The sequence below is a fragment of the Protomyctophum bolini genome (assembly GCF_963924005.1).
Source record: "Protomyctophum bolini genome assembly, chromosome: 16".
Taxonomy (NCBI): domain Eukaryota; kingdom Metazoa; phylum Chordata; class Actinopteri; order Myctophiformes; family Myctophidae; genus Protomyctophum; species Protomyctophum bolini.
In genome coordinates this window covers 6,427,283-6,452,581 of record NC_137877.1, presented here as the reverse complement: position 1 = coordinate 6,452,581, position 25,299 = coordinate 6,427,283, and the positions used below count along the sequence as shown (strand labels likewise).

Genomic DNA, 25,299 nt, shown 5'->3' with positions numbered 1-25,299 from the left:
GTTTATGCTCGGGCTATAGGGTATAGTTCATGTAACAGTGCAATTGAAATTTGCAGGAAAAGATGTAAGTTAAAATAGGTCGTACATTTCACAAAAGACATAAACATACTGCACACACCAACAAAGTGAACCTGAGTTGCAGCACTTTGAGAGAAAAATATTTTGATAAAGTTTGTATGTAGGGAAAAATACAAAACTTTACAACCACAGTGGCCGCTACCTATTCATAAGTAGTATGGTTCAACACAAGGCAGCACAAGGCATGTATAAACATCCTTAAATTGGCAAAATTAACATGATAAATATACAGCTAAAGTATTGGCACAGGTACATCCACTGAATCCACATCCAACCCCCCCATCGCTCGCACGCACGCACGCACGCACGCACGCACGCACGCACGCACGCACGCACGCACGCACACACACACACACACACACACACACACACACACACACACACACACACACACACTCACATTTACATATCATTTGTAGGCTACATGTGTGCTTAATCACTCAAGTATATTAATGCATGCACATATGCATTCACACACAAACAGAACCATTAAAGGAAACATTTATGGTTCTGTTTGTGTGTGAATTTGTTTAATTTTTAATTTCGACGTCAGGCCTGAATGGGTTAAAGTTTAACCCATTCAGGCCTGACGTCGAAATAAAAAAATAAAAAATAGAATCATGCCAATTTTCGGAAAGATTTGAAGCACATTTTAAACGATTTTTCAAAAATAGCAGACCTACAAGTTCATCTACAAGCTCATAGCGCGCCACCGAGTGGCGCGCTATGAGCTTGTAGATGTTTAAAACACCAAAAGGGGTTCCCGCCCAAAATGGGTTAAAAAACAAACTATACTGCACATGATGCACTTTCCATTTCTCACGATTTTTCCATCCATTTCCGCTGTTTGTCAGTGCTGTTATTTTAATGAGATGACGCACATCATGTGACTGCATGGTAGAAGAGTTATTAGTCCATCCTGCTTAGGAACAGAGTGCAGGTTTAAAAGAGTGGCGTGAGAGTCACAACATGGGCAGTGCAGTGTGGACCAAGGCTTGAGCGCTGACAGTGTCACACTATGAGAGAGTCTCGGCTCAGTGCTGTGCTCTGTTAAAGGAAATAGACCAGGAGCCATACATTAGAAACCTTGCATTGCATGCTGTTCATGCTGGGTTAGTCTTGCGTGTTCACTGAGGCATTTTGGTTCTTGTAATAATAAAAACAACAATAAAAAAAACATGCAGATCTGTTAGTAGTATATATGGTGATGATGATTTTAGAGTGCAAATCAAAAAAAGTGATTTTTGAATATGTGGTTCGGTTGAAATTCCACTGACTTTGGACCGATATCTGGTAACAACATTTACACTTTGACAACATATATTGTGCTTGTGAAGTATAAAGAACTTATAGCTAGCTCTAATAATTATTTAAAAAAGAAAAAGAAAACTAAATTTGAATACTTCAGTCTAAGACTTGACTCGTCAGTTATATACTGAAATTACATTAACCCCATTTTCAAAATAGAGACATGCGGAATATAATGCTGGCCAACAGTATAACAGTTTCAGTTTAATTGTTTTTGGAATATTTGTATTATACTATTATTCATCCTCTGCATAAGAGCGCATTGTGAGAGCCAGCGTGTACTCTTTGCAACTACAAGTAACTCACCATGTTTCTGTTCCTCTCCCCAGTGTCCCAGCTGTCCTCTCTGCCGCCCTGCAAGGTATGCGATATTCCCTGGGGTGGGCGGGTGTAAGAGAAAGGCCTCATGGCCGGGTCAGTGGTCCTGTACTGTTCACTCTGTGGTTCTACCGTGCGGTAACGTTCTGTTTGCTGTTGTTGTTGGTCAAACCTTCGATGTCTCTCCACTTCCGAGTACGGAGGCAAAGAGTCTTCGTCCTCGAGGCGGTTGCTAGGCGACCGGCTGTAGTACTCCCCCTTGCCCTTGCCTCTAGAACTCCCCCTGGAGGGAGTGTCACTGTCCTCGTCAGCCCTTCCGCCGCCACCCCTGTCCCCTCCCCCATGCCCCCTCGCCTTGCTCTCCAGCACGCTGTTGAGAAAGGCGTCGTCGTAGCCCGACCCTCTCTGAGCTGCGCGGTGGCGGGAGGGACGGGAGGGCCGGTCGTTGTCCCACGTGCCCCTCCGCTTCTGTGGCGGAGAAGGAGAAGGGCTGCGGCGATGCCAGTCGTCCTCCTCGTCGCCGTGGAAACGGCGCGGGGGGCTGCGGTCGTAGTCCTGCGCTCGGGGTTCTTCCCTCCGGCGAGGAGCATGGCTGCCGCCGTAGGACCGGGCAAATTCCTCCAGCTCATCCAGAGAGCCAGTGCGCCCCCTGCTGCTCAGTGTCTTCCGCTTCAGGTGTTCAGAGCGAGGGTTCCACCTGGTCCAACAGGAGTACAGCATGAAATGAAACCCAGTTGATATTTTGACGTGCAACCTTGTCACCTAAAATAACAGATTCTCTGAAAAAAATGTCACATTTTACAGTTGATATTGATAATTCAACACAACAAGTAGGATATAAATCAAATGCACTATTATGTGCATTGTACCTGCAGCTGTCTTGCTCATCCTCTGAGTGGTTGTCCCTGCCCCTCCTGTGCCTGCGACCCTGAGTAAACGGAGCTCTCAGCACTGTTTGGTCATCGAGATCTGGTATTGGTGGGAGTGCCTTCATCTGGACAGTCTGATAGGTCTGCTTGAAATCTGTATTCCCTCCATCGTGAAGAGAGCTCAGCTCTGATAGGCTTCTGGCTGTTGGGATAGACATGTCACTTTGGAGGCCGTTTATGTACCGGTAGTCGTGTTTCTGTTGCTTTTTTCCGCAAAACTATGCAAGGTCAGTTTTAAATAATATAGTAGATACATAGTAGCAGCCACATCACACAGTTTGTGATGATAGTTTACTGAAAGTTCCATCCAAAGCAAGAAAAGTGTCAAACTGTGTTTGACTGAGGATCAAAAACAGAACATGACATGCTGTATGCCATTCACACAGGACGTGCATGCATGGGGGCAACTTTAGTCAACTATAGTGCTAAAGTCAACGCAAGCAAGTAGAGTGTGAAGTCGCAAGAACAATAAATACATTCATTTGACATAGCGAGCTAGTGCTGCCCGGTAAAGTATATACTGTATGTAGGAGTGCTTATTTGTTACAAACATGGTATAGCCCAGATTGAAAACTGATGTTTTGTGTACAAATTTGTATTTAGCCTATATTTAAATCACAGTAGTCATCAGAATTTGACTGGTACAGTACAACACGTGAACCTCGCGTTTGCAAAGTTCAGTCAATTCAGTGTCGTCCGCTCTCTGTCGCTATTGCCTGATGTGTTGAAAGATCAGCAGCTGGAGGAGTCAAAGTTGAATTTGTTTCAACTTTGAGTGCAGCAGCAGACTGCACTCATCACCATGACGTCAGCGCGCAAAAAGGTGTGCACAACTCTTCATTGAAATGATGTCAATGGCACACTTTGTCATCTATGCATGTCCTGTGGTGAAGGGGCTATAGGTTAGTTAGTTATTGTGACGCTAAGACGGAGCATGTGAGAATGAGATGAAGATATGACATGCTTTATTTAAACCAAACATTGACAACAAAGACATTTAAGCTAAAACACAAACACACACACACACACACACACACAGAGATGAGATCACATAAACGTGCCAACTGATGACAGGCTTACATTGGGGTGCAGCTATCTTGACAGAGGGAAACTGAGCCATCTCCTTCTCTATGTAGTACAGAACTTTCATTGAGTCCTGGCCTTGATTGGCCTGGAGTCGAAACCCACTGCGCACTGTGGACAGGACACGTGCACATTCACACACGCCAGAACATAAACATGCAGGGCAGACACTTGTAAAATAGCCACTGTGGGCTATAAAACATGAAACTAACTCACAACAACCAAGACAAGACAAACTGGCAGCAACTTCACACATTCAACCCCGCACGCACGCGCACACACGCACACACACACACACACACACACGCACACGCACACGCACACGCACACGCACACACACACACACACACACACACACACACACACACACACACACACACACACTAAGGCTGTCCCCAAACATTCAAGGTTTGAATGTTCGCTCGTTAGGGTTGGCACTCGAATCTTAATTAATGCATTTGAACCATTCGTTTTTTTTTTCCCCCTTTTTTATTAACTCGAAAATATATCTCGGCGAGAATGTGATATATGTTAAAAAGTAAGTTTCTCGTGCATTCCTGTCAGAAGTTATGTCTATCTCCTTGTTGTGCTGTCCCAGGTGTCTCTCTCCAAAATCCCATGTGCACATTAATTTGGTGATGGGCCTGCAGCCAATCAGCCAATCAGCAACAAACACACACACACACACACACACACACACACACACCAGCATGGCACAATTTGAGAAAAAGGTTAGTTCTCTCTCTCTCTCTCTCTCTCTCTCTCTCTCTCTCTCTCTCTCTCTCTCTCGCTGCGCTGTTGCGTCTGTGTGTGTGTGTGTGTGTGTGTGTGTGTGTGTGTGTGTGTGTGTGCACGCGCATGTGCATGTGCGTGTGTGTGTGTGACACTGATTTATTGAATATTCTGACTTTCAATTCAAATGTACATACATTTAGTTTTGATTGTATTGTTGCTTTTTGCCTTGGCAATGTAAATGTAACCCAGCCAACATGGCAACCCGCAAATGGCAACCCATGTCAACTGTCAATCAAGGCAGTATAAAGGTGACATCAGTTCCTACACTCCCCACTCCCACTCCCACCTATGCAAGATGGCCGAAATGTTTGACAGCAGCATGTTCCTGTTCACTGTGACAACCTTTGGTTACTCTTCGGTGAGTCATATAGGCTTGGTGTCTTAACTTGGATCAACTGGTTAACTGTTTGTTTATTTTGAAAGCATTTGATTTATGATTTATGTTTGAACTTTTGGTTTAATAATTAATATTGATGTATTCTATTATAATGTATAATTATATATATTATAAAATATGGGTTGTGGGGGCTGACAAGGCTATACAGCCACATGTGTTTCTAATGTGATGTAGGCCTACATGACACTTATCTTTTCTCTTCATGTAATTCCAGAATATGAAGAGTCACTGCACCAGTGGTGTAGGAGGCAGCACCAAGCCCTGGACCCTGAGACGAGCCATGTCCGTGGGCCCCACAGCTCCACCAATTTAGGCTTCCGAGGACCCCCACCCTACCCTGGAGCCCATGTGAAGTGTCCCAGACCGATGCCTCCCCTCCCTGCACAAGACATTGAGGTAGGAACTGTACGCAGTGAGTACAAATCTTGTTTGTTGTCCTTTGCTGTCGCTGGTGCAGTTCTGCAGGGTAGCCTACTGATGGTGTTGCTCTCGCTTGCGTTTGCGTTCCGGCTTCCTGCGGTTGCGTCGTGTCGGGCTGCCTGCTGTTGCACTCGTTTGCGTTGCGTCTTTTGCGTCGACTGCCACAATTTCGGCCGGTTCTGTCATTTCACCTCATTTCACCTAACTTGTGGACACTGCCTGTCATCTGCAGAAGAACGTGATTGTTCACGGTAACTGGGTAAGTATCTGTTTTTGTATTCTTTGCTGCTGGTAGGGTAGGGCTGGTAAGGTAGGGTAGGGCTCCTACAAGGGTAGGTTTTTGCGTTGCGTCGCAAACAAAGCACTTTGGCACAGGCATGGAGCTCCTGGTTTACTGGGATGGGGTTCGATTCCCTGCTGCGCCCTATGCTGATTACATTTAATCTGTTAAACAGGCATCCTTTTGCACAATAGAGCGTCGCAGTCCCTCCCCCTTTCAGAACGACGAGTGGCCCAGGAAATTTTTCTCTATTTCATTTTCTCCATAGGCATTTCAAAACTTATTTATTTAAAGACCTTTAAGCGTCGTATACGAAGCTAACTCCTGTCGTGACAAATCATGACAACGCACACAATATTTTGGACCAAATAATTACAAAGAACACAACGTGTTGTAACCTGCCGTTTTATCTACTTTCTAATTCTTTGTTTGGCCCGAAAAATTGTTTGTCATGATTGGTCTGAAAATTCCTGCCCAAGTTCGAGTCCTAAAATAAGGACTAGGGTACAGCCTTAACACACACACACACAGAGAACATGCACATTGATGTTGCCAACACTTCTGCTGTCAATTATACTTCTCCATTCAGGTTAGGGACAAACTACTGAGGGTGGTGAATGAATTACGGTAAATGAGGGTTAGTCAACTCAGTGAAAGGACAATTGTAGCAGGTTTATCTCACTCTCAAGTGCTACTGTGTGCTGTACTGTATGTGTGGCTCTCATGAACATTGTTCCTCATAGCACTTACCTCCAGCCAGATTATTTTCTACTGAGGGGGGGAGGGAAACCATTTTAGGGTCCATATGGGATGAAGGAGCCATGGGGATCATGGTGGAACCCATAGGAATGTAGTAGGGATACATGGGAGGCTGGGGTGGCTGGCCACTCTTTGCCATCTTCCCTGCCTCATATACTAAGAAAAATGGTGAGAAATGATTATTATCAAATATACGGTTGCCTTTAAATTACGCACAATTCATACTTCGCTGCATGCCAATGTTGCACACTGTGACACCTTCAATTGCTGACCTACAAGGATCATCATTGGAGAAAGTGTCTACAAAGTTTTGCTTGCAAACTCCTTGTGTGTACAAAGAAAATGTATGTATTTTAGACACTAATCTTTCTCTCTTATCCAGATGAATGAGCAGGCACACTTCATCAGCTGAAGTTGCCCACACACATATTGCTTGTAACATGGATAGTATGCAAGGTCTTCTGGTTACAGGACAACCTCAAAGCCACTAAAGTCACTTTCCCTCATATATATGTAGTCGTTATCGTTTTCAGGTACCTCACATAATAGTGCACATTACTCACAGTGTCGTGGGCAGCAGCAGGTGTCAGGGCAGCAGCAGCAGCTGACGTAGCAGCAGCACGAGTGTGGACAACACTGGCACCAACAGATCCCCGCCAACAGCAGGAACAGGATGCTGCCCAGCACCACAGACCCCACAAACACCCACTCTGGAATACACATACAGTGGAGAGATAAACAAATACACCCTCTGCACGCACAAGCACTCAGTCTAACAGATAAGCAAGTTTGTTGTTGTTTTAAAGTAGAGTGCAAAATGACCAAATTACCAAGTCGTGGTTCTACACAGAAACTACAATACAATTGAGCAACGTATATCATTTCCAGAATCAGTGGTGAAGAGTAGCATTTGCAAATTACATCACTTTATGTGAGGCAGCCTCTGAAGCCATCACAGACTGAAAATAAAGAGCCTTTAATAAGGTATTCCCACAGACATAACGTCATTAAACATAGTAATCTTTAGGAAACCTCTAGGGAACTCTATCTGTTGGGGTTAAACTTCCATTCTTATCCACCTTCCTGTCTTTCAAGCATCTCTAGACCATAATGACACACTTCCTTTGGGTGTGGCCAAAAATGACAAATAATAGTCCAATCAACTCCCTGCCAAGTGAACACACACATCCTGCAGATGTGTGTCATACAGAAAACTACATGAATGTTTTAAATTGTCGCAAAAACACCTTTCTTTTTTCGCTTACAGTAGATATGCCCTGGCCTCGGTCAACAATTAGCAGTGAGAGAAAATAATTTCAAAAAGAAGTGTTTTTCCTTTCATCATAAAGTAGGAAAGCCAAGATGGATATGGAGCATCAGCTAAACAGAATAAAGGTCTCAGATGAGATTCAATCCTGCCGGCAGGGGTACATAGTATCAAGCAACACTTAACTACACCATTTGTAATCAAGGCATGAATCCTATGCATATGACTGTACTACATGTACAGTTCATATTTAAGATTGGCTCACTGAGCACAGAGAATCGAAGACTTGTTTCCTCTCAATGTGTTAGTAAAAGAGCAGAGAGCATTTTGATTGGACAGTTAAGGAGTAAAACAGCAGGGCATTAGCTAAGCGATAGATAGGTACCAGGTGAGGTGCCATATATACCTGGCATAATCTCCACATCAAACTCAGGTAGGATATCGTTCTTCTCACCTGTCCTACCTGCAGAGAGAGGGAGAGCAAAAGTGAGGAAGCCGAAAAGCAAGAGAAAAAGGTGTGGCATAATATGAAGCCAGAGTGACCGAGTAATGGCTCATGCAATAAACAGAATAAACAAGAGCCCACAAACATTTTCTCATCAGCTCGTTGAATTCAGTCGGACCAGAAGGCAGGGATTTCATCCCCAGCTATTAAATCTAACCATGAGTCTCCGCGGTGGAAAGTCTGGTGATGTGAGGTTACCCTGAGTCTAAAGCTATCAACTAAGGTTGCAAGCGTAGACTAAATACTGTATACAGCCACAGTTGTGTAAGAGAGACATGGTACTGTACATGCTCTATATGCCGGGAGTCAGGTCCACCCCTCAGGATGAGTTTTGCTAAAAAGGAATCACTATGATTTCCTGTTATATTTATTTAGGTACCTTGGGCCATCACAAGTTCATAACGACCACCCTCAACTCGGCCCTGTTTGGTCTCAGGGGCCAACAATCCCCCCTTTTGGGAAAATTGCTTCTGCCAAATTTATGTACATATTAAGGTACTGCAACTGCACAAATGGTCAAAAAAATGCATGTTATCATACTCCCTGTCCCTGACTTTTAAATCCTGTGCAAATTCAGCGCAGGGTGTTTTGTATATTGACATGGAAACATTGGGCTGTCCCGAGTCCATGCTCCAAATGTCTGATGCGACTGAGAGTTTCTGAGAAATAGGCCTCAAAATACCAACCTATGAACATAAACACAACTCTCACAAGTCATGGTTCAGAGTTCAAAGGCCAAACTCATTACACTTTTAATGTTAGCAGAGACCCAGCGGTGCAAGTGGTACACATGTGAACATGTGCCTCACTGATCACATTAAACACGCTCAACGGTTCCAAACCAGTAAAGTGCAAGCACAATGGTGCATAAAATGCACACATTATAGTTTAAATCCATTGCAATTGGGATCGGTTATACTGTAGGTGGAGCCTGGAGGGGTTCCAAGAGAAAGTGTGGGAATTTAAAAGCACAAAGAGGGGGCTTGGGAAAATGGAGCGCAAAGTATAATAAAGGAATGTAGGGCGCCAATTGACCAGTACTCATCAAGGCCCGGGTCATATCATCATGGAGACAATGACTCTTTGTTTTTATTATAAGGTGTACAGTAAACAGGCGGTAATAGAGATAGAAGGACCAAGAGAGCAATTATTTAAGAGACATATCTGTGTTGATTTAAGAGTGATGGATGATCAGGTAAACTGGACTAAAAAGAATATACCAGGGAAATAGATTGTGAATTTTACACTATCAAACAACAGGCAAACAGTAGTACTCTCTGCTCATTCTCATGGCCCAGGGAAAATAACATTAATTTGGTCTGCAACAGGTGATTTGATGGCTACACTCAGATTCAGTTAATATGTATGTTCTGTGTTTTCAGTATGTGCTGGTGTGAGGTCTCTGGAGGCTGTTATTAAGGTAAGCCTCTGCCCTCACCGTCTGAGTTGTCTGACTATACAGTAGTAGAAGAAATATAGGCAGCCAGGCTACAGCCTGCATGTGCTGAGTAGGCAGTTACCATGGATAGCATAACCTCCCCTTCTGATAAAAGTGCACTGTGTGTGCACACAAGGCACCTAGCTGTGCTGGCCGGCAAACTCATCTAAATACCACAATGCTGAGTAATACTAAGTAACCTGAGAGACAGCAGAAGATATGCACCCCCTGAGAGGAAAGGGTGGTAGTGAGAGATGGAAAGAGACCATTAAATGGCAAGGAAGAAGAAAGTGGGGATAGAGTGCCGGTACAAAGGAAGAAAAATGAAAGTCTCTACGGAGGGAATCAGACCAAGAGAGGCTATAGAAGCTTGATTTTGTCTTCTTAAAACTTTCCAGCTTTTTAGCTTCCAGCTAAAAACAGACAATCTGAATCTTAATTTCAGCACCCCATGGCTTCTCTCTCCCCCGTGAGCTGATTATAAATAGATTAGCGGAGGGCACATTTTGGTGCAACATGGCACTGTTACAGGCAAGTTTCCAGTGCTCAGACAAATTAGTTTGGTCAATGACCTTACTCTGGTATGTTTAGGGTCACTGTCAAGCCTACTTCTGTCTGCTTCTGTCTCTTTGGAGACATGTCCACACACCATTGAACCCATGCTAGAAGTTTAGTCCCTTCAGGAAAAAAAAGGAATGTTGCCATAGTAACAGCTTAAGGAGTGGCTTGTGGTTCCGACAACAATAGCCTACACACAGAACTTCTCTCTGGCATGATTCAGTAGATAAAGATATTGCAGTAGTATATTAAAACACAGGCTGCTCAACTGTTCAACCTACTTTTTAAGAGCCGTGTATAATCGTTAATCAACAACAAACAATTTGTAATGAGCAAACATAAACCAATACACACACACACACACACACACACACACACACACACACACACACAATGTCTGTTGTGATCCTAGTCGACCATCTATCTTGACAAAATGTTACATTGTATCTAACTGACTATTCTAAGTTGTACCAAAAGTGGGATCCAGTGAAAGTGTAGTCTTTAGTTAGACAAACAATAGAGCCTCTCACAGAGGATCAGGAGCATGTAAAGAGACCATCATCGCTTGGCTGTCTCCACGGATGCTTGTGTATGGTCCTTTTGGAATGCAGGAGACAACAATTGCATTCACACAATAGTGTTACAATACAAACCAATAAAAAGAGAACCAAAGCGGTCTCCTGACCTGTTTGTTTATTTGTATCTTTTTTTAGCTTGAATCATGGTATAGTATTCCAACTTCCAAGTGTTCCATATACTTCCATATTCCATTCCATTCCATATTGTGCAACCATGTAAGAGCAGAATACATATTCAAAGGAGCTGAATTGTATTCTTTCAATGTTTGTGTCATTTGCATCATGAGGTTTTTTTTGGTGCTGGGTGTTAATGAGCTTTTGGTATGAAGGCAGTAGGGACGTACCAAGCACGAGTAACTCCACCTGGGCTTCATTCTTCCCCTCCAGGTCGTTGGCGATGACAACTTTACAGAAGTACACTCCGCTATCTCCCCATTGTAACTCTCCGATCCGCAAGTCTGCTTCTGCACAGGGAAGAGCAGCGAAAGGTCAAATGACTTGAGAGCATGAACAGATAATGACCATAAACATGTCAGACTGACTAGAACCTATACTGTATATTCACAGTCAGTCACCTGGCATTCATACCAATATATTTAATATATTTTGACTGAATACTGCTAGCTTTTTTTGGGCTAAATTCCAAAGATGTGTTCTCTATATCACTGACTAGGGGTTGACAGGTTTTACAATCCATAGTGAGTTAAGAGCAGCAACACGTCTTTACTTACTAATGTAATGAATGGGGACAGCGTGGGGCATTGTTTAAGGTGGTGTGTTCTATTGATGCACTTTAATAAAAGGCGGGTGTTTGGTTTTGATAAGAAGTGCGTTGTAAAGTCATGAATAGAAATGAATGAGGGAGCAGGGGATATTTTCATAGTAGCCAGTCTATTGTGAGACACAAGGACAAAAGGGAACCATTAAAGGAACAGGAAACCCACCACAGCACAATCAGCTTTGAGTCCTACTGAGGGATAAATCACAGAGTATCACACATAGCCACCAGTAATCCTGAACAATACAGCCTCCACAACCTACAGATGTTCTGTAAGTAGGACTTCAGACATATATGACAATATTCAATTCAACATATTCAAATAATGTATATAGGAATCACCACATTACTGTTTATAATGGAGATATCTCTGCCTTTGTAGTGTTCGGAGAGCGTTATGGAGGGTCCCTGTCCAGAGGCCACAACACGAACCGTGCGGGTGCTGTCAGAGCACTCCAGATGGGCCGTGGGACCCAGATCCGATGCACGGGCCCCCAGACCCCCAAGAGTAAAGGCGTCTCTGGTGCGGTCGCGGCAGTAGGACTTGTACCACCACTGCACCACCGGGGTCTGGGTGGAGGCAGTGTGGTACTGACACTCGAGGACCACCGTCTGGAAGAGCATAGCCCATCGCTTGTCCTCCCGCACTGTAACCTGCACACCGTCGCACACACACACTGAAACAAAAAACACACCAAACAAACAGAGGTGAAATATAGGGGGACATTCGGAGGGGAAGCCAGTCAAACAGCTGCAGGTGACAGAGTATAGCGATGCCAGTGTGAGTGTATTTCCAATAATTCTAGGAAATAATTAGATTCATACAAAATGAACCCATCTAGAGGTCCTGTGTTTGGCTTTTGAATACCGGTACATCATTTAATTTTGAATACCAAACGACTCGCCCCTTTACCAATTCGCCACGGGCGTACAGTCAGCGGAACTGCGCGGCCTGGTATTCCTAAAGTAACCTAAGTAAATTATGCTTAAACAGTTAAACTATGTCTAAACCTAACCCTATACGTAAACTTAACCCCAGTAAAACTATGCCTAAACCTAAACTTATTTCTAACCTTATTCTCAGTAAATAACAAAAGTAAAACAAAATCGTCGGACCGAGCGGTCGGCGTGAGGTTGGCGGAAAAATCGACGGGCGAGATGGTTTAGGGGCGACCGTACCTGATACCTTAATTCTCAGATGGTTTTATGTAAAATGTTACAAAGAGATCAAAATGTCTGAAGCACTACAGGTGCTCTTGAGTGCATGTGCATGTGTACATGTGTTTGAGGCTCATCCTTGAGAGATTACACCTAATAAACAGCTGACATGAGCAATATCAAAACAAGCCTAGAGGCAATGAATAGAATAGAGATGGGGGGGCTCCTCTTGTTCAGTACTGGGGTCACAGAGGTGAAATTCCTCTGTGCGTGGGGGGGGGGGCTGGGGAAGTTTGTTGAGAGGTAGGGGGTTGTCATTATAAAGGGAGCTATGAGAGGCATTGTGGATGCATTCTTCTGCACTGTAGCAAGTGATATTAGGCCTGGGTGGGGCAAGAGAACCACATCTAAACATTTCCCACAAGGGGAGGAAATCACATTATCACAACAATGACAAGTCCACTGTGGACCTCTATTTTTAAGACCAATCTGACAACGTGCACTGTGGGTATATTATTTCCATTTAGGTCCTCTTTCTATTACACCAACACGTAGTGTAACATCTTCAGTGTTAATTTACCAATGAGCAAGGACATACAGAGATTGTTAGAGAGGCAGGGGCTGAAATCTCGTAAAAGAGGGCACTTTTGGACAAAAATTGCGAAAATAGCAGATCTACAAGCTCTCAATGCGTCGTGCTTGCGGTGTTACAACTAGGATTTCGAAACAAATTTGTTCAATGCAAAATGCTGCGTTCAAGTTCAGGAGGACTGAATGCTGCCATTCCGGGTATGGCATGGAAAGGAGTGGAATTTGCATTTCTTTCGCCGTAGTAAATGCTGCGTTTGTGGTCTGGAAAGGGCAGTTGTTTTTACAGACGGGTAAAAGGGCTTTGATGTCTATGTGTGCACGTCCCTGACTGAGATTGTGCAAATGGCACGAAATAAATGGATTGGTTCAATATTGTACACTCAATTGTTACAAGTTGATAACACTGAGGAATTTACTACGAAGGCTAGCAATTAGTCCACTCATTTCCATCATGCTACATTGACTCAAGGTGCTAGCTTTAAGTGTTCTTGTGAAAGTTTAAAAACATTATTCCCAATTTCCGGGGCTTATCTTGATCCCAGATGAGGATCAAGTTTCACTTCCCCCATGCACTGTAAATACTCAACAGGTTGTTTTCTGAGTGAATGGCATGCAGGATGACAGGGGAAATTAGAAGGGTCAGGGAAATTAGAACTTTAGAAGGGTCTATTAGTCGTGAGTAAGCGGAATAATGTTGCTGTGCATCAATGTGTATTGGATACAAACGCCCCTAAACTCCCTCACGGGGCGACTGTCGTCTTCTTTGTCTTCTTGATCAGGGGGTCTACTACCCATTGTTATAGCTTTACAGAAATTCTCCCCTTGTCCCGAGAGGGGGAGGTGGTTAGAAATAAAAAACCAGCCAATAAGATGATTTCATCTCTTCCAGCTGGGAGTGGACAGCCAATTAACTGTTAGAGATTTGAAGAAAACCGTTATGTGCTGATTTGCTGAATCCCATCAGTTTGTTTAAGGGTGAGAGATGGAGTTAAGGAAGGTGGAGCGAAGCAAGCAACAACCACAGGATGCGTCACCAAGTTTTGCATTCGCTAGCTAATCATTCACCTGAAAGCTTTTTGACTGTTTTCTAAAAGTCTTTCATCAGGTGTTAATTATTATTTCATGTGTTTTCAATGTTTTTTCTTTAACAAGATATAGATAAATAATAAAATAACACGCATATATCGACGTATTTCAATCCTATATGCTATCCCCATGTGGATTAACCAGCTTGTCTCATGATTGGATGAGGATCATATTAGTGGTCAAAGCTGTGCCACGGCCACAGGACGCTCCGTGTTTCCTGAACACAGACTTTTCCTCTTTAAAACTAAGCTGTCACATTTCCTGACCAGCAGACAGACACGTCCCTGCTTATGCATTCCTTCACGTTGACTCATTCGCCTGAAAACACTGATAAGAACAAATTCTCCACACTTGGAAAAAGTGTAGCCTAGATAATGGGGTGTTTTAATAGTCATTTGAATCACTAAACATGGCTACCTACCTCTTCACTTCATTCATATGAAATAACATCAGCGATAATATTTGGAATGGCTAGTTTGGTTCACTTATTTGCCGCCTATAGGACCTATAATTTGGATCAACGTTAGGGAAGAGTCTGGACAGATCTAAAAGACGCCTATACGTATAATCCATACCATACCATTTATGAAAAGATGCAAGTACACTGCAGGATAATTGGGTACACTGTACAATAATAGGCTAGTAGGCTACGCTACTGTATGTTTTGCGCAGGCAGTGCATGTTGGATTATTAACCTGTTGAACGTCGTCCGCTGTTTTCGCAAGATTGAAAAAGGTAACGGTTTAGGCTATACTTTTTTGAAAAGTCAAACTTACCCCATGCTGCCAGTAAAAGAGCTAACTGGCGAAGAAGCATTTTACAGCCAGTTTACAGTAATCTGTGATTAATCCACATGATGGTCAAAACTCATTCTCGTTGTCCGCTTTTTTTTTTAGGTCCTTTTGGTCCACCGACTGCTCAAGATACTGGCCGGGGGAATCCGTCTGTGACTAACGGGACTGTACCATTTAATGAGTGGGTGTCGCCACACAACCACAATACTACTTTGACATCATTTTGAATACCATCATGCTATTTTAATTACGAACTATAATTAGGTAGTTACTATATTATAGCGTCTACAGTAAAATTCCAAACTACAACATCACAGTAGACTATATTTAATTTCTTACTAAATGTAACATACCTATATTTAAGAAAGATAGTCGGGTCTGGGAAGGGGGGAAGTTTATTAATGAAATCAGGTCATTTGGAGTATAGGCTACTGAGGAATTTTAAACAAAAAAACTTATTTTATTATTTATTTTATTTAAGAATTAATTGTAATGTTAATTGTCCATTGCAAATAATTTCAGTACAAAACAATAAAAAATAGGCTATATATGAAATTCTTATTTAAAAAAATTCAAGAATTAGGCTACATTTCATCTTTACAAACAACAGCAAAACCAGATATATACCAATAACAGCAACATTTACTTCATAAGTGATTCTCAATGTGTGGTCTGGGGACCCCCGAATGGCCCGATGTCCTTTTTAGGGGGTACAGGGGGTCCCCAACTAAATTAAAATGTTTGAGAATCAACGGCTTATACACACAATATACAGTTTAGAAGTTTCAGTATATGCCTATAGTGTTAAAAAAGAACAACAGTAGCCTAATACATCACAATATTTTAGAACAGTAATGTGTGTGTGTGTGTGTGTGTGTGTGTGTGTGTGTGTGTGTGTGTGTGTGTGTGTGTGTGGGGAACGCACCCAGGGTGCAGGGCCGGTTCCGGCGAGCTGCCCCGTGTCCGAAGCGGTTGAGAAATGACAGAGTTGCCGTGTGGGGGTCCCTCTACTGTACTGTACTGTACTGTACTGTACTGTACTGTACTGTACTGTACTGTACTGTACTGTACTGTACTGTACTGTACTGTACTGGCACACCTTTAATCATCATATATACAGTTTTATGTGTGTGTGTGTGTGTGTGTGTGTGTGTGTGTGTGTGTGTGTGTGTGTGTGTGTGTGTGTGTGTGTGTGTGTGTGTGTGTGTGTGTGTGTGTGTGTGTGTTTGTTTGTGTATGTTAGGTTGCGCACAGGTGGTGAAAAACAACAATGCTGTTTTCGTGCACAGACCCAGGTAGGCCAGCCAGCCACCCACCCACACACACACACACATAGCTCCGTAAGGGAGTGGTTGCACCACTCAAAAAGTTTAACTGTATACAATTTCAGTAGCTCACATAATTCAAGAACCTGCTCACCATGATAAAAGCATATGTTACCTGAATGTGCATGACTACAAGGGCATATACAGAAAGAAATATTTTTAAATATATACCTAGGCTATACCAGTGGTTCCCAAAGTGGGGTTCGGGGTCCCCTAGGGGTCCTTGAGAGAGTTCCAGGGGGTCCCCGCAGCTAAATGATAGTTTGGAACCAAACGGACCCGTACACTCTCAGAGTTAAATTAACATTGATTTTACTATTTAAATTGGACTAATATGCATGTCAAACTGGGGGTCCTTGAAATTAAACAGGTTGAGAATCACTGCTAGAGCCGTAGGTCTAGGTTTGGGAACCACTGGGATATAGTATATTTGACACAACACGCTCTCTCACTCTCAGCAGACACATACAGTATAACTAGGTGTTTGAATTCTCTGACTGCTAATGTAAATTAGGCAATACAACATATAATTACTTCAAGGATAGTGTATAGCCTATTTGCAGAATGAATAATGAAGCGATATACATTCAGAATGAGTGTTCTTAAGACCGACCTACTGGCTGCAGAGTCCACACTATATAGTCCCTGAGTACCTCATGGGACAAGATATCCTCATTTCCAGGTGAATGCAATTAATTTCCTGATAGGATGGCAGCCCAATAGTTTTATTGGAACAGCTGTTTTTCTATTCTACCAGGAAATTAATTGAATTCACCCATGGGAATTCTTGTCCACATGAGGACATCCTGCCACAGGAGGTATACCAACAGTCAGACATACCATGAGTCAGACACCCTCCCCAAACCCTAACCTAACGTCCCTAACCTCACAGGAAGCCACGGGGGAATTTTAACCTGCAGCACATATTCATTTTAACCATGCAAGTCGGGAGCCACGGCTGATTTTTAACCTGCAGCATGGGTGATTTTTAATCCGCAGCATGGGTGATTTTAAACCCGCAGCACAGGTTTGTCTGACTAATGACTGTATAGGACTGTTGGTATGTTTAACTCATTTATGCACCTAACTGGAATTTCCCCTGTGGGATTAAAGTTATCCAAAAATCCCAATCCTCCCAAAACTGAGTGACCCTGTGTCATGTACGTATCCCTTGTTAAGGTATGGTCTAGACCTGTACTGTAAAATCCAAAAACGTTATGACACAGGATACATTCAAATCAATGAGCCTCTGCAACAGGGCTCGCTCTATATATAGAGAAGTGTACATTCATTTCAAAGTAAGTATAAAATGCGAAAGAAAACAGCACCATTGATTCGGTGATACCACATAGTTATTCTCAATTCACGACATTATTGAAAGGCACCAGTTTGAGTGCTGTCTAATATAGTGGGTCCAATAAATACGTCATGCGTGGCCTGGTAAACTGAATAGACACAGTTTATGTTATATGAGTGCATGATCTCTGCTAGAGTTGGGCAATATATGATATGAGACTAGATATCTGGGATTTTGGGTTACATCATAAATAATGTAATAATAGCTGCAATCCGAAACTTTTATGTCTTACCATTACCACGATTCGAACAAGGGTGTCCCACATGAGAGACCAGATATCTACGTCTCAAGAGGCAATGGGGAAATGTGCTTATGAGCTTCAGGTGGTGTCCTATACCGACAGCGGGGTCAAAATCCCCAACCATTATAGTAGATGTGCCAGTTTTATTGTATTAATATACTCTACCATATACAGACTTCTTAAAATAATATTTGACTAATTAATATATGTTCCGAATTGCAGTTTTAAATGTTACCCATTCAGGACGGGAACCCCTTTTGGGGTTCTTGTTGCTATGTACATTATAGCAATATGACATTTTTTAAACTATTTTTTAAAACTTTTCCAGAAAAAGTAGGTCAGTATTTAGAAGGCGTTTTTAGAATCGGCCTCAGTCCTTGTTTAAAGGCTTCATCATAGTATGGAATTACAATACAACTTTTTAGACTGTTAGCTGAGTGAAATGCTGCTATAACTTTTTGGTCAATGTATCCACATCACTAATAATCAACTTGTGTAAATAACTTTTGAAAGCGTTAGTCATCCTCAAAATATTGTCACATTAGCACTATATCGGGGTATTCGGTCAAAGATATTGTGATGTTTTCTTAATATCACCCAGGCCAGTCCTGTGTGATTTGGCCATGGTGATACTTGGAATCAGTGGCATCATGACTCACATTGTTGTTGCGAATGCAGTGAGCACTTACTATGAGACCTAGCAGATCATGTCTGTGTGTCTGTCTGTCTGTCTGTCCCGCTATACGTCCAAATGACCCCCCCCCCCCTCCGATGCCTACGCTTGGAATATTATGTACCGTATAACCATGGGGATACATTTTGCCTACAAATCAAGATGGTCTTGACTACCACCATAGTGATCATGGCGGTCGTCAAGGCGATCTCGACTACCACCGCGGTGATCGCGTTTGTCATCAAGGCGATCTCGACTACCACCATAGCGATCGCGTTTGTCATCAAGGCGATCGCGACTACCACTATCACGACCTCCACGACTCTCATCAAGGCGATCGCGACTGCCACCATAGCGATCGCGGTTGTCATCGAGGCGATCGCGACTACCGCCATAGCGATCGCGGTTGTCACTACCACCGTAGCGATCGGGTTTGTCATCGAGGCGATCACGGCTACCACCGTGGCGATCGCGATTATCGTCAAGGCGATCGCGACTGCCACTATCACGACCACGACTGTCATCGAGGCGATCGCGACTACCACCATGTCGATCTTGTCTCTTGTCCATATCGTAGGCTCGGCCATCATGGCTCTCTTTATTGCTGGTATAGCTGTCTTGGTCATCCTCATACTTGGGTTTGTCAGTTCCAACTTTGTAGCTGTAATCACTTTGGTGGGTGACACTTTTCTCCTCAAACTGCTCAGAGGGCTCTATGCGTGCCTTCATGTGGTTGTTTGACTTGTCATCCCAGTGCTGCTCTCCGTCTTCAGCAGAGGGTTTGTCATGGAACTCCACTGTTTCTGGTGAACTGAAGAACAAACATTGATCATTACAACCACATAAGTGTCACGCACGCACGCACACACATACAAAAAACCCAAGACAGAGTCTAATGGAATGCCCTCCCTGACTGTGCAATCTTTAGCTAGTGAGTGCAATTTGTATTTGGATGTGGCGGATCCCAAGACGTTAGGTAAGTCTTAATGAGGATCCATAATAAAGTAAAGGGGTGCAACAAATTGTTAACCTCACGGCCGTTTTGAGGTGTGTAGGCTTACTATAATATGTCAGTGGTGGGCTGCTGGCCAGTGCAGGTACATTTCACAGAGATGATTGTGTGCACTTATGCCTGTAATTTGGCCAGGTGCTGGACATCAAGGCATCAAGGCGACTGTTTTATATCTCCAAAGAACTTACTTTTAATGGCGAAATTTTCTATGTCACACAAAAGTAGGCAAGAAATTGCTGATTTACAAGTTCAAAACATGTCGCAGTGCGATACGTTTTGACCTTGTAAATCTGCTACTTTTTCTATTTTAACCTGCAGGCAGCATTAAGTGAAGGTGGGGACCACATGAGGCCCCCGGGCCGCCCGTTGCCCATGTATGCTCTAGAGTAGACAGTGCGTCCAGAAAAGCAAATACAGGCTATACCCACAATAGATCCTCCTACATACATTTTCTTTTACGAAAATTAAATAATAATATAAATAACCGACATACATACCCTTCGGTATATTTTTGTTTTTCTTTCCTCCGGCGGCAACAACAAAAGAGGATAATTGCCAGGACAATGATACCGGCTAGGACTCCCACAACAATCCCTGCAGTGGCCCCAATGTTCATAGAGGCTGGATTGAAATGGGAAAAGTGCAGGGAAAATGATTACTGACGGTCAAATATCCAATACTTGAATTTCTGCATTTCCTGAAAGAAAGAAGAAAGAAGCTAAGTCACGTTGAACACTCACAGGATGTCACAGCCAGGGTGAAGTTGCTGCTGGCCGAGCCGATTCGATTTGTTGAGGTACAGATGTAGAATCCAGACGTCACCATTGATACGTTGAAGAGAGACAGGACGCCATCCTCTACAGCACGGTGAAATTCAGTAACGTTAGTGTTGTACAGTACGGGATATCAAATTAATGTTGGACTAGAAGGCAATTAGTTTTTTACTAGACATAATAGATACCAAAAATAATGAATGGAATGCATCTATCTCCTTATTCCATATTCAAAACAGGGTTATGAGAAAGGAATCCACATAATGTGGCTTTGGAGCATACCCTGAATGGTAGAACTTCTGACCCGGTGTTGATTTCGTCGACTAAAACTAAGACAAAAGATGTTCGTCGACTACCCTTTTCCACTGATGAAAACTAAATGGAAACGAAATCAAAACTAAGCTATGATGACTAAAACTAAGACTAAATATACTGACTATTTCGTCAACAAATAAAAACTAGACTAAAATGTTAGGAAGGGACTAGTGGACAAGAGATCCAGTATAAGTCATTTTACAGTTGAAATGAAATGAAACAAAAACACGTATGGATCAAATAAATACACACTCTCTGTGGTCCTTGGAGGGAATTCTCGGGGGATGTTTTGGACATTGTAGCTCTGCCAGGCATACGTGGGTGGAGGAAATCCGTTCGCCGACTTACAGGTGATGCTAACGTTGTTCCCATACACTGCAGTGCCTTGCAAGGTGCATAGGGGCGTAGAGGGAGTCACTGGAATAAAACAAATGTGCATGACTGTGTTGTTATATAATGCATCTACAATTTCTGTCATATACAGTACTTCCTTCTATTGCAAAATCATCATTGTAGTGAGTACACAATAAATTCTGTAGTGTTCATTTATCCATTTGTAACTCAAATGTAGAGTAGTGGTTTTGTAGGATACACTGTGAGTGTATACAGAAACAAATGGACCTTTATGGGTCGTTTTGGTCTAGGGGTGTGCCAATATATTGATATTGGGATATATAGCGATACTTCCTCCCACGATATTGTATCGTCCTCCCAATATTGTGATTGTGATACTGATTGATTAGTACTATTAGTATTAGTAGTAGTGGGCTATACCCATTGTTGTGGACAAAGTTGCAAAGTTGCAGTCAGTGTTTTACTGTTTGGAGGAGGCAAGATTCATGTACTGTACTTATTGGCCAGTTTGTGACACAAAACATCTTGTAAGATTGTGGAATAAATATAATTCTACATTTTTGCCTTTTATGGTTATTTTTTCAGTTCAGTTACAGATATCGTGATATATCGTTGATGAAATCTCTTGCAATATATTGAATATCGCAATTTATCTAATATTGTGATATTATCCGCTCTCAAAGGGCACCTATCGGATGGCTGCAATTCGAAACTGGCCCCCGTAAAATCTGAATCCTCCACCCACCCCTTTTTCCCCTCACTGTATATGTTTTCTTTTCCCTTTTTACCTCCTTTATAATGGTGATTTCCTGTTTTTTGGCTATAATAGAAGCGTATATTTGTATGTCTCTAAATGTTATGATGAATTGAACAAGGTGGACCCTCTTGTAAACAAGTGTAATGCTTTATGGTGTCGTCCACTCACAGTTGACAGTTTTTGTATTGAGTTGTGCTTGAAATGTACTGTAATTCTGCAAACTGTTAATAAATAGTTCAATCAATCAATCGTTATCGAGGGCCTAATATCGCCACAGATATCGTATCGTGAGGTACCCATATCGTCCCACCCCTATTGTATACCAGGAATTGCCGGAAAAAGAAAATAGCACTGGTGTGTCACAAAATGTGCGAGAATGTAAAGCAGCATGCATTATGTGTTAATGATACATTCTCACCCAGAACCGAAAGGGATGTGGTGGCGGCTGTTGTTCCCTCATCATCATTTGGGATCATGACACTGCACTGGTAAATTTGGCTGTCCCCCTGATTGACATCAGTTAGTTGGAGGGTGCTTTCCCGTCTGGCAATGTCAGTGGACAGGATTGCTCTGCCTTCATACTTAGGACCAATGTCAATGTGGCCATTGGAAGTAGGTGTAGTGTAGTAGGTGGCCACAGGTGTCTAGAGAAATATAGATGAAAAACATTTTACAAAAAACACCACTCACGAGTCATGACTCATCAGCATCACATTAAAGAAAACAGTATCCTGGTGCTAATCATGATGCAAGGTGTATACTTCGCTATACTCTTAAAGGACCACTTCACCTTTTCAACCTATCTTCATCTTATATTCCTCAGTAATAATCATGATAAAATGGCACAATTTATTTTCTACTCAGTCTGTGTCTCATAGAAGGGTTGTGGGCAGTTCAAAGTTCCACAAGTGACATCATCGATGGGGAATCCAAGCTAATAGAAACTGCAGGCTTTCTAGTCCTGAAAGGTTGCAAAGCGAGAATGGAAGCCATCGTTCTCACGATAATAAAAAATAATTGTTTTAAAAAAGAAATCTGCCACTGATGATGCCACTGGTGGACGGGTTTCTGAACTCCCCACAGCCCTCCTATGAGACACAGACTGAGTAGAAAAAATGTGTGCCATTTTATCATGATTATTAGTGAGGACCTATTATATGAAGATAGTTTGAAAAGTTGTGAAGTGGTCCTATAATATTGTAGATTGTAGATTTTCAAATCTTTGTTCTTTTAAATAAACTTGTAGGCTACTAAAGTCAGGTCTGCCAGTGCCAACACTCCTGGATCCTGCAGCCAGGTACTCCTGCATTTCGACCACATCTCCTGGTTTTGGTATGAAAGTCCCCAAATTCTTACATTGCTTCTGTCATCAAATCAATTTCTGGATTGTCACAGTTTAATGTTGGAAGCCCTGACTAAAATGCTAATTAAATATGCAAATCACACATGTCCACTATTAATTATATGTCCTATATTGTATAGAAGCAGAATATCTACACCTTTACTTGGAAGTTGTTGGTAAAGTTGTACTCCTTTAAATAATGGAATGACTCTATCTGCTGCATTAATTATTCCCCATATACGGTTACTTACAAACTTATAATAATTTGAAAATCACAAAATCACACTACACAATATTGGCACAACCGTTGTATTTGACATAAATCTTAGTGAATAGATATCCATTCTCAATAGATTTCATGATATTATTATTGCTCTGTGACTTCATTGTGAAATATATATGTAAAAATCTGCTTAATAACAAATGTGTACACTCTGGCATTATGGACTTACCGCTGCTTGATTGTTGCCATGTAGGATTTCCCAGCTGAGGACTAAAAAAGTGACGTCTGGGTTGGCGGGGACAAATGTACATGTCATGGTGATGGCACCTCCTTTTGCAACCTCATATTCTTTGTTGGGGATTGAAACTTGTAAGGCCCTGGAACAGGGCAGAGCTGAAAGGAAAGAAATGCAAATACAAATATATTGAATTGCTGTCTTAATCACAGCCTGTGCCTTCATCTGTTCAAGGCTGGACTGTTGCAGCATTCTCTTCATCAAGTCAGGTGGTATAAGAACATACAGAGTGTATCCAGAAATCAGAGTGACAAAACAGGCCTACACCCCTTCTGCACACACACACACACACACACACACACACACACACACACACACACACACACACACACACACACACACACACACACACACACACACACACACACACACACACACACACACACTGCAGTGACTTCCTGTCTCTGTTGAATTAAAAACCATCCTCGTGGTGAAACAGTACATCCATGGACCTGAACCCCCTATCTGAAGCATCTCCTCGCCCTCAAACCATTGCACCACAACTACATCAGAACCCCCCAAAACAATGCCCTGAACTGTGGGGTTCTGACTTTCTGTTCGGATGAAAGTTGTCTTTGGAACACTCTTCCTGGTCACCTGAAAGCACCAAAGACCATATATAGTCTTTGGTGCTTCTTCCCACTCCTACTTCTGCTTCTTGTCAATCTTTTATTCTCTCTCTGAGATTTACTGTTGGTGAAAAGTGTTAAAAATATATATTATTACTGTTATTACTGGATACATTCATTCCTTTTTAATGAGCAAATCTAACAAACTGTCTTACCTATAAGTTTGAATCAGACAACCGCAATGCTCTGTCTTCCATTTTGGTCAGTGACAATAGGTAAAGGATTATTCATTAACCAGAGTGACTATAAGGAAAAGGCGTGTGTGGTATCCCTTTTCAGAAATGAGAAGAAATGTAAACCTACCTGTGAGTATCAGAAGAAGATTTCTAAAACTATCCCACCTTTCTTTTGTCATTTCTGGTACAGTATGATAATTAAGATCCAACAATTAAAAAGTACAATCCACACGTATGGTCCCAGAATCGGTCTGTAACCTTCACGTTTGACTTGTAGGTGTGGTGTATTCCCCCCACCCTGTCCAGATCAAAAATTAACAGCCGTAGGTCACATGCAGTCAGACGAGCCAATCGTTGGGCTTATACAACTTTGATAAGGCGCACCTTTAGTACTGAATGGTGATAAGGCAGGAAATATTACTCACATGACTAGAATATCCTCATTTAGTCATTAGTCTATGACTTAGTTTCAGTTAAATGGAACAATATGAAACAAAACAAACTTTGTTGGATGTAATGAGGTTGGATGTTTTATTGCACTCATTTGACCATGCAGGCAAATTTGTTTGACTGTGTTGCTTATATTTGTTGTTATGTTTAACATTTCCTGCAGGTTGCAGTATTGGTCTTAAAATTGAGGCAAATGTGCCAGTTACGCATGAGGAACTGCTGTAGTGCTTCAAGCACTAAAGCAGTTCCTCATGCGT

The 25,299-nt window shown here is 42.3% G+C and overlaps 2 protein-coding genes across 4 annotated transcripts; both read right to left on the bottom strand.

Moving 5' to 3' along the window:
• Window positions 1–812: 812 nt before the first annotated feature.
• LOC308330688 (immunoglobulin-like domain-containing receptor 2) lies at window positions 813–15,232 on the bottom strand. 3 transcript variants are annotated; one of them, XM_080785659.1, is made up of 10 exons: window positions 15,103–15,232; window positions 11,842–12,168; window positions 11,058–11,177; window positions 8,041–8,097; window positions 6,931–7,077; window positions 6,359–6,523; window positions 3,714–3,827; window positions 2,574–2,775; window positions 1,693–2,401; window positions 813–1,125 (listed from the first exon to the last, which is right to left on the bottom strand). In XM_080785659.1, the coding sequence occupies exons 1-10, from the start codon at window positions 15,140–15,142 to the stop codon at window positions 1,090–1,092; spliced, it is 1,917 nt and encodes a 638-aa protein (XP_080641785.1). In that variant the 5' UTR covers window positions 15,143–15,232; the 3' UTR covers window positions 813–1,089. The 3 variants fall into 3 exon arrangements, with proteins under 3 accessions (XP_080641785.1, XP_080641787.1, XP_080641786.1); XM_080785661.1 differs by lacking the exon at window positions 3,714–3,827; XM_080785660.1 differs by lacking the exon at window positions 8,041–8,097.
• Window positions 15,233–18,866: 3,634 nt separating this feature from the next.
• LOC308330395 (coxsackievirus and adenovirus receptor homolog) lies at window positions 18,867–24,804 on the bottom strand (the record flags this gene model as incomplete). The annotated part of the gene is made up of 7 exons (XM_080785242.1): window positions 24,720–24,804; window positions 23,722–23,885; window positions 22,346–22,571; window positions 21,069–21,233; window positions 20,469–20,585; window positions 20,226–20,349; window positions 18,867–19,527 (listed from the first exon to the last, which is right to left on the bottom strand). Exons 1-7 carry the CDS (start codon window positions 24,769–24,771, stop codon window positions 18,867–18,869), a joined length of 1,509 nt encoding a protein of 502 aa, XP_080641368.1. The 5' UTR covers window positions 24,772–24,804.
• Window positions 24,805–25,299: the final 495 nt, after the last annotated feature.

Excerpts from the sequence above, each read along its gene's own strand:
- LOC308330688 (XM_080785659.1), bottom strand. The coding sequence starts at position 15,142 with ATGCTTCTTCGCCAGTTAGCTCTTTTACTGGCAGCATGGG. Across the intron at positions 11,178-11,841 it reads AGATATCTCCATTATAAACA|AAGCAGACTTGCGGATCGGA; the intron begins GTAATGTGGTGA and ends TTCCCTGTGCAG. Across the intron at positions 1,126-1,692 it reads GGGAGAGGAACAGAAACATG|AGCACAGCACTGAGCCGAGA; the intron begins GTGAGTTACTTG and ends TTCCTTTAACAG.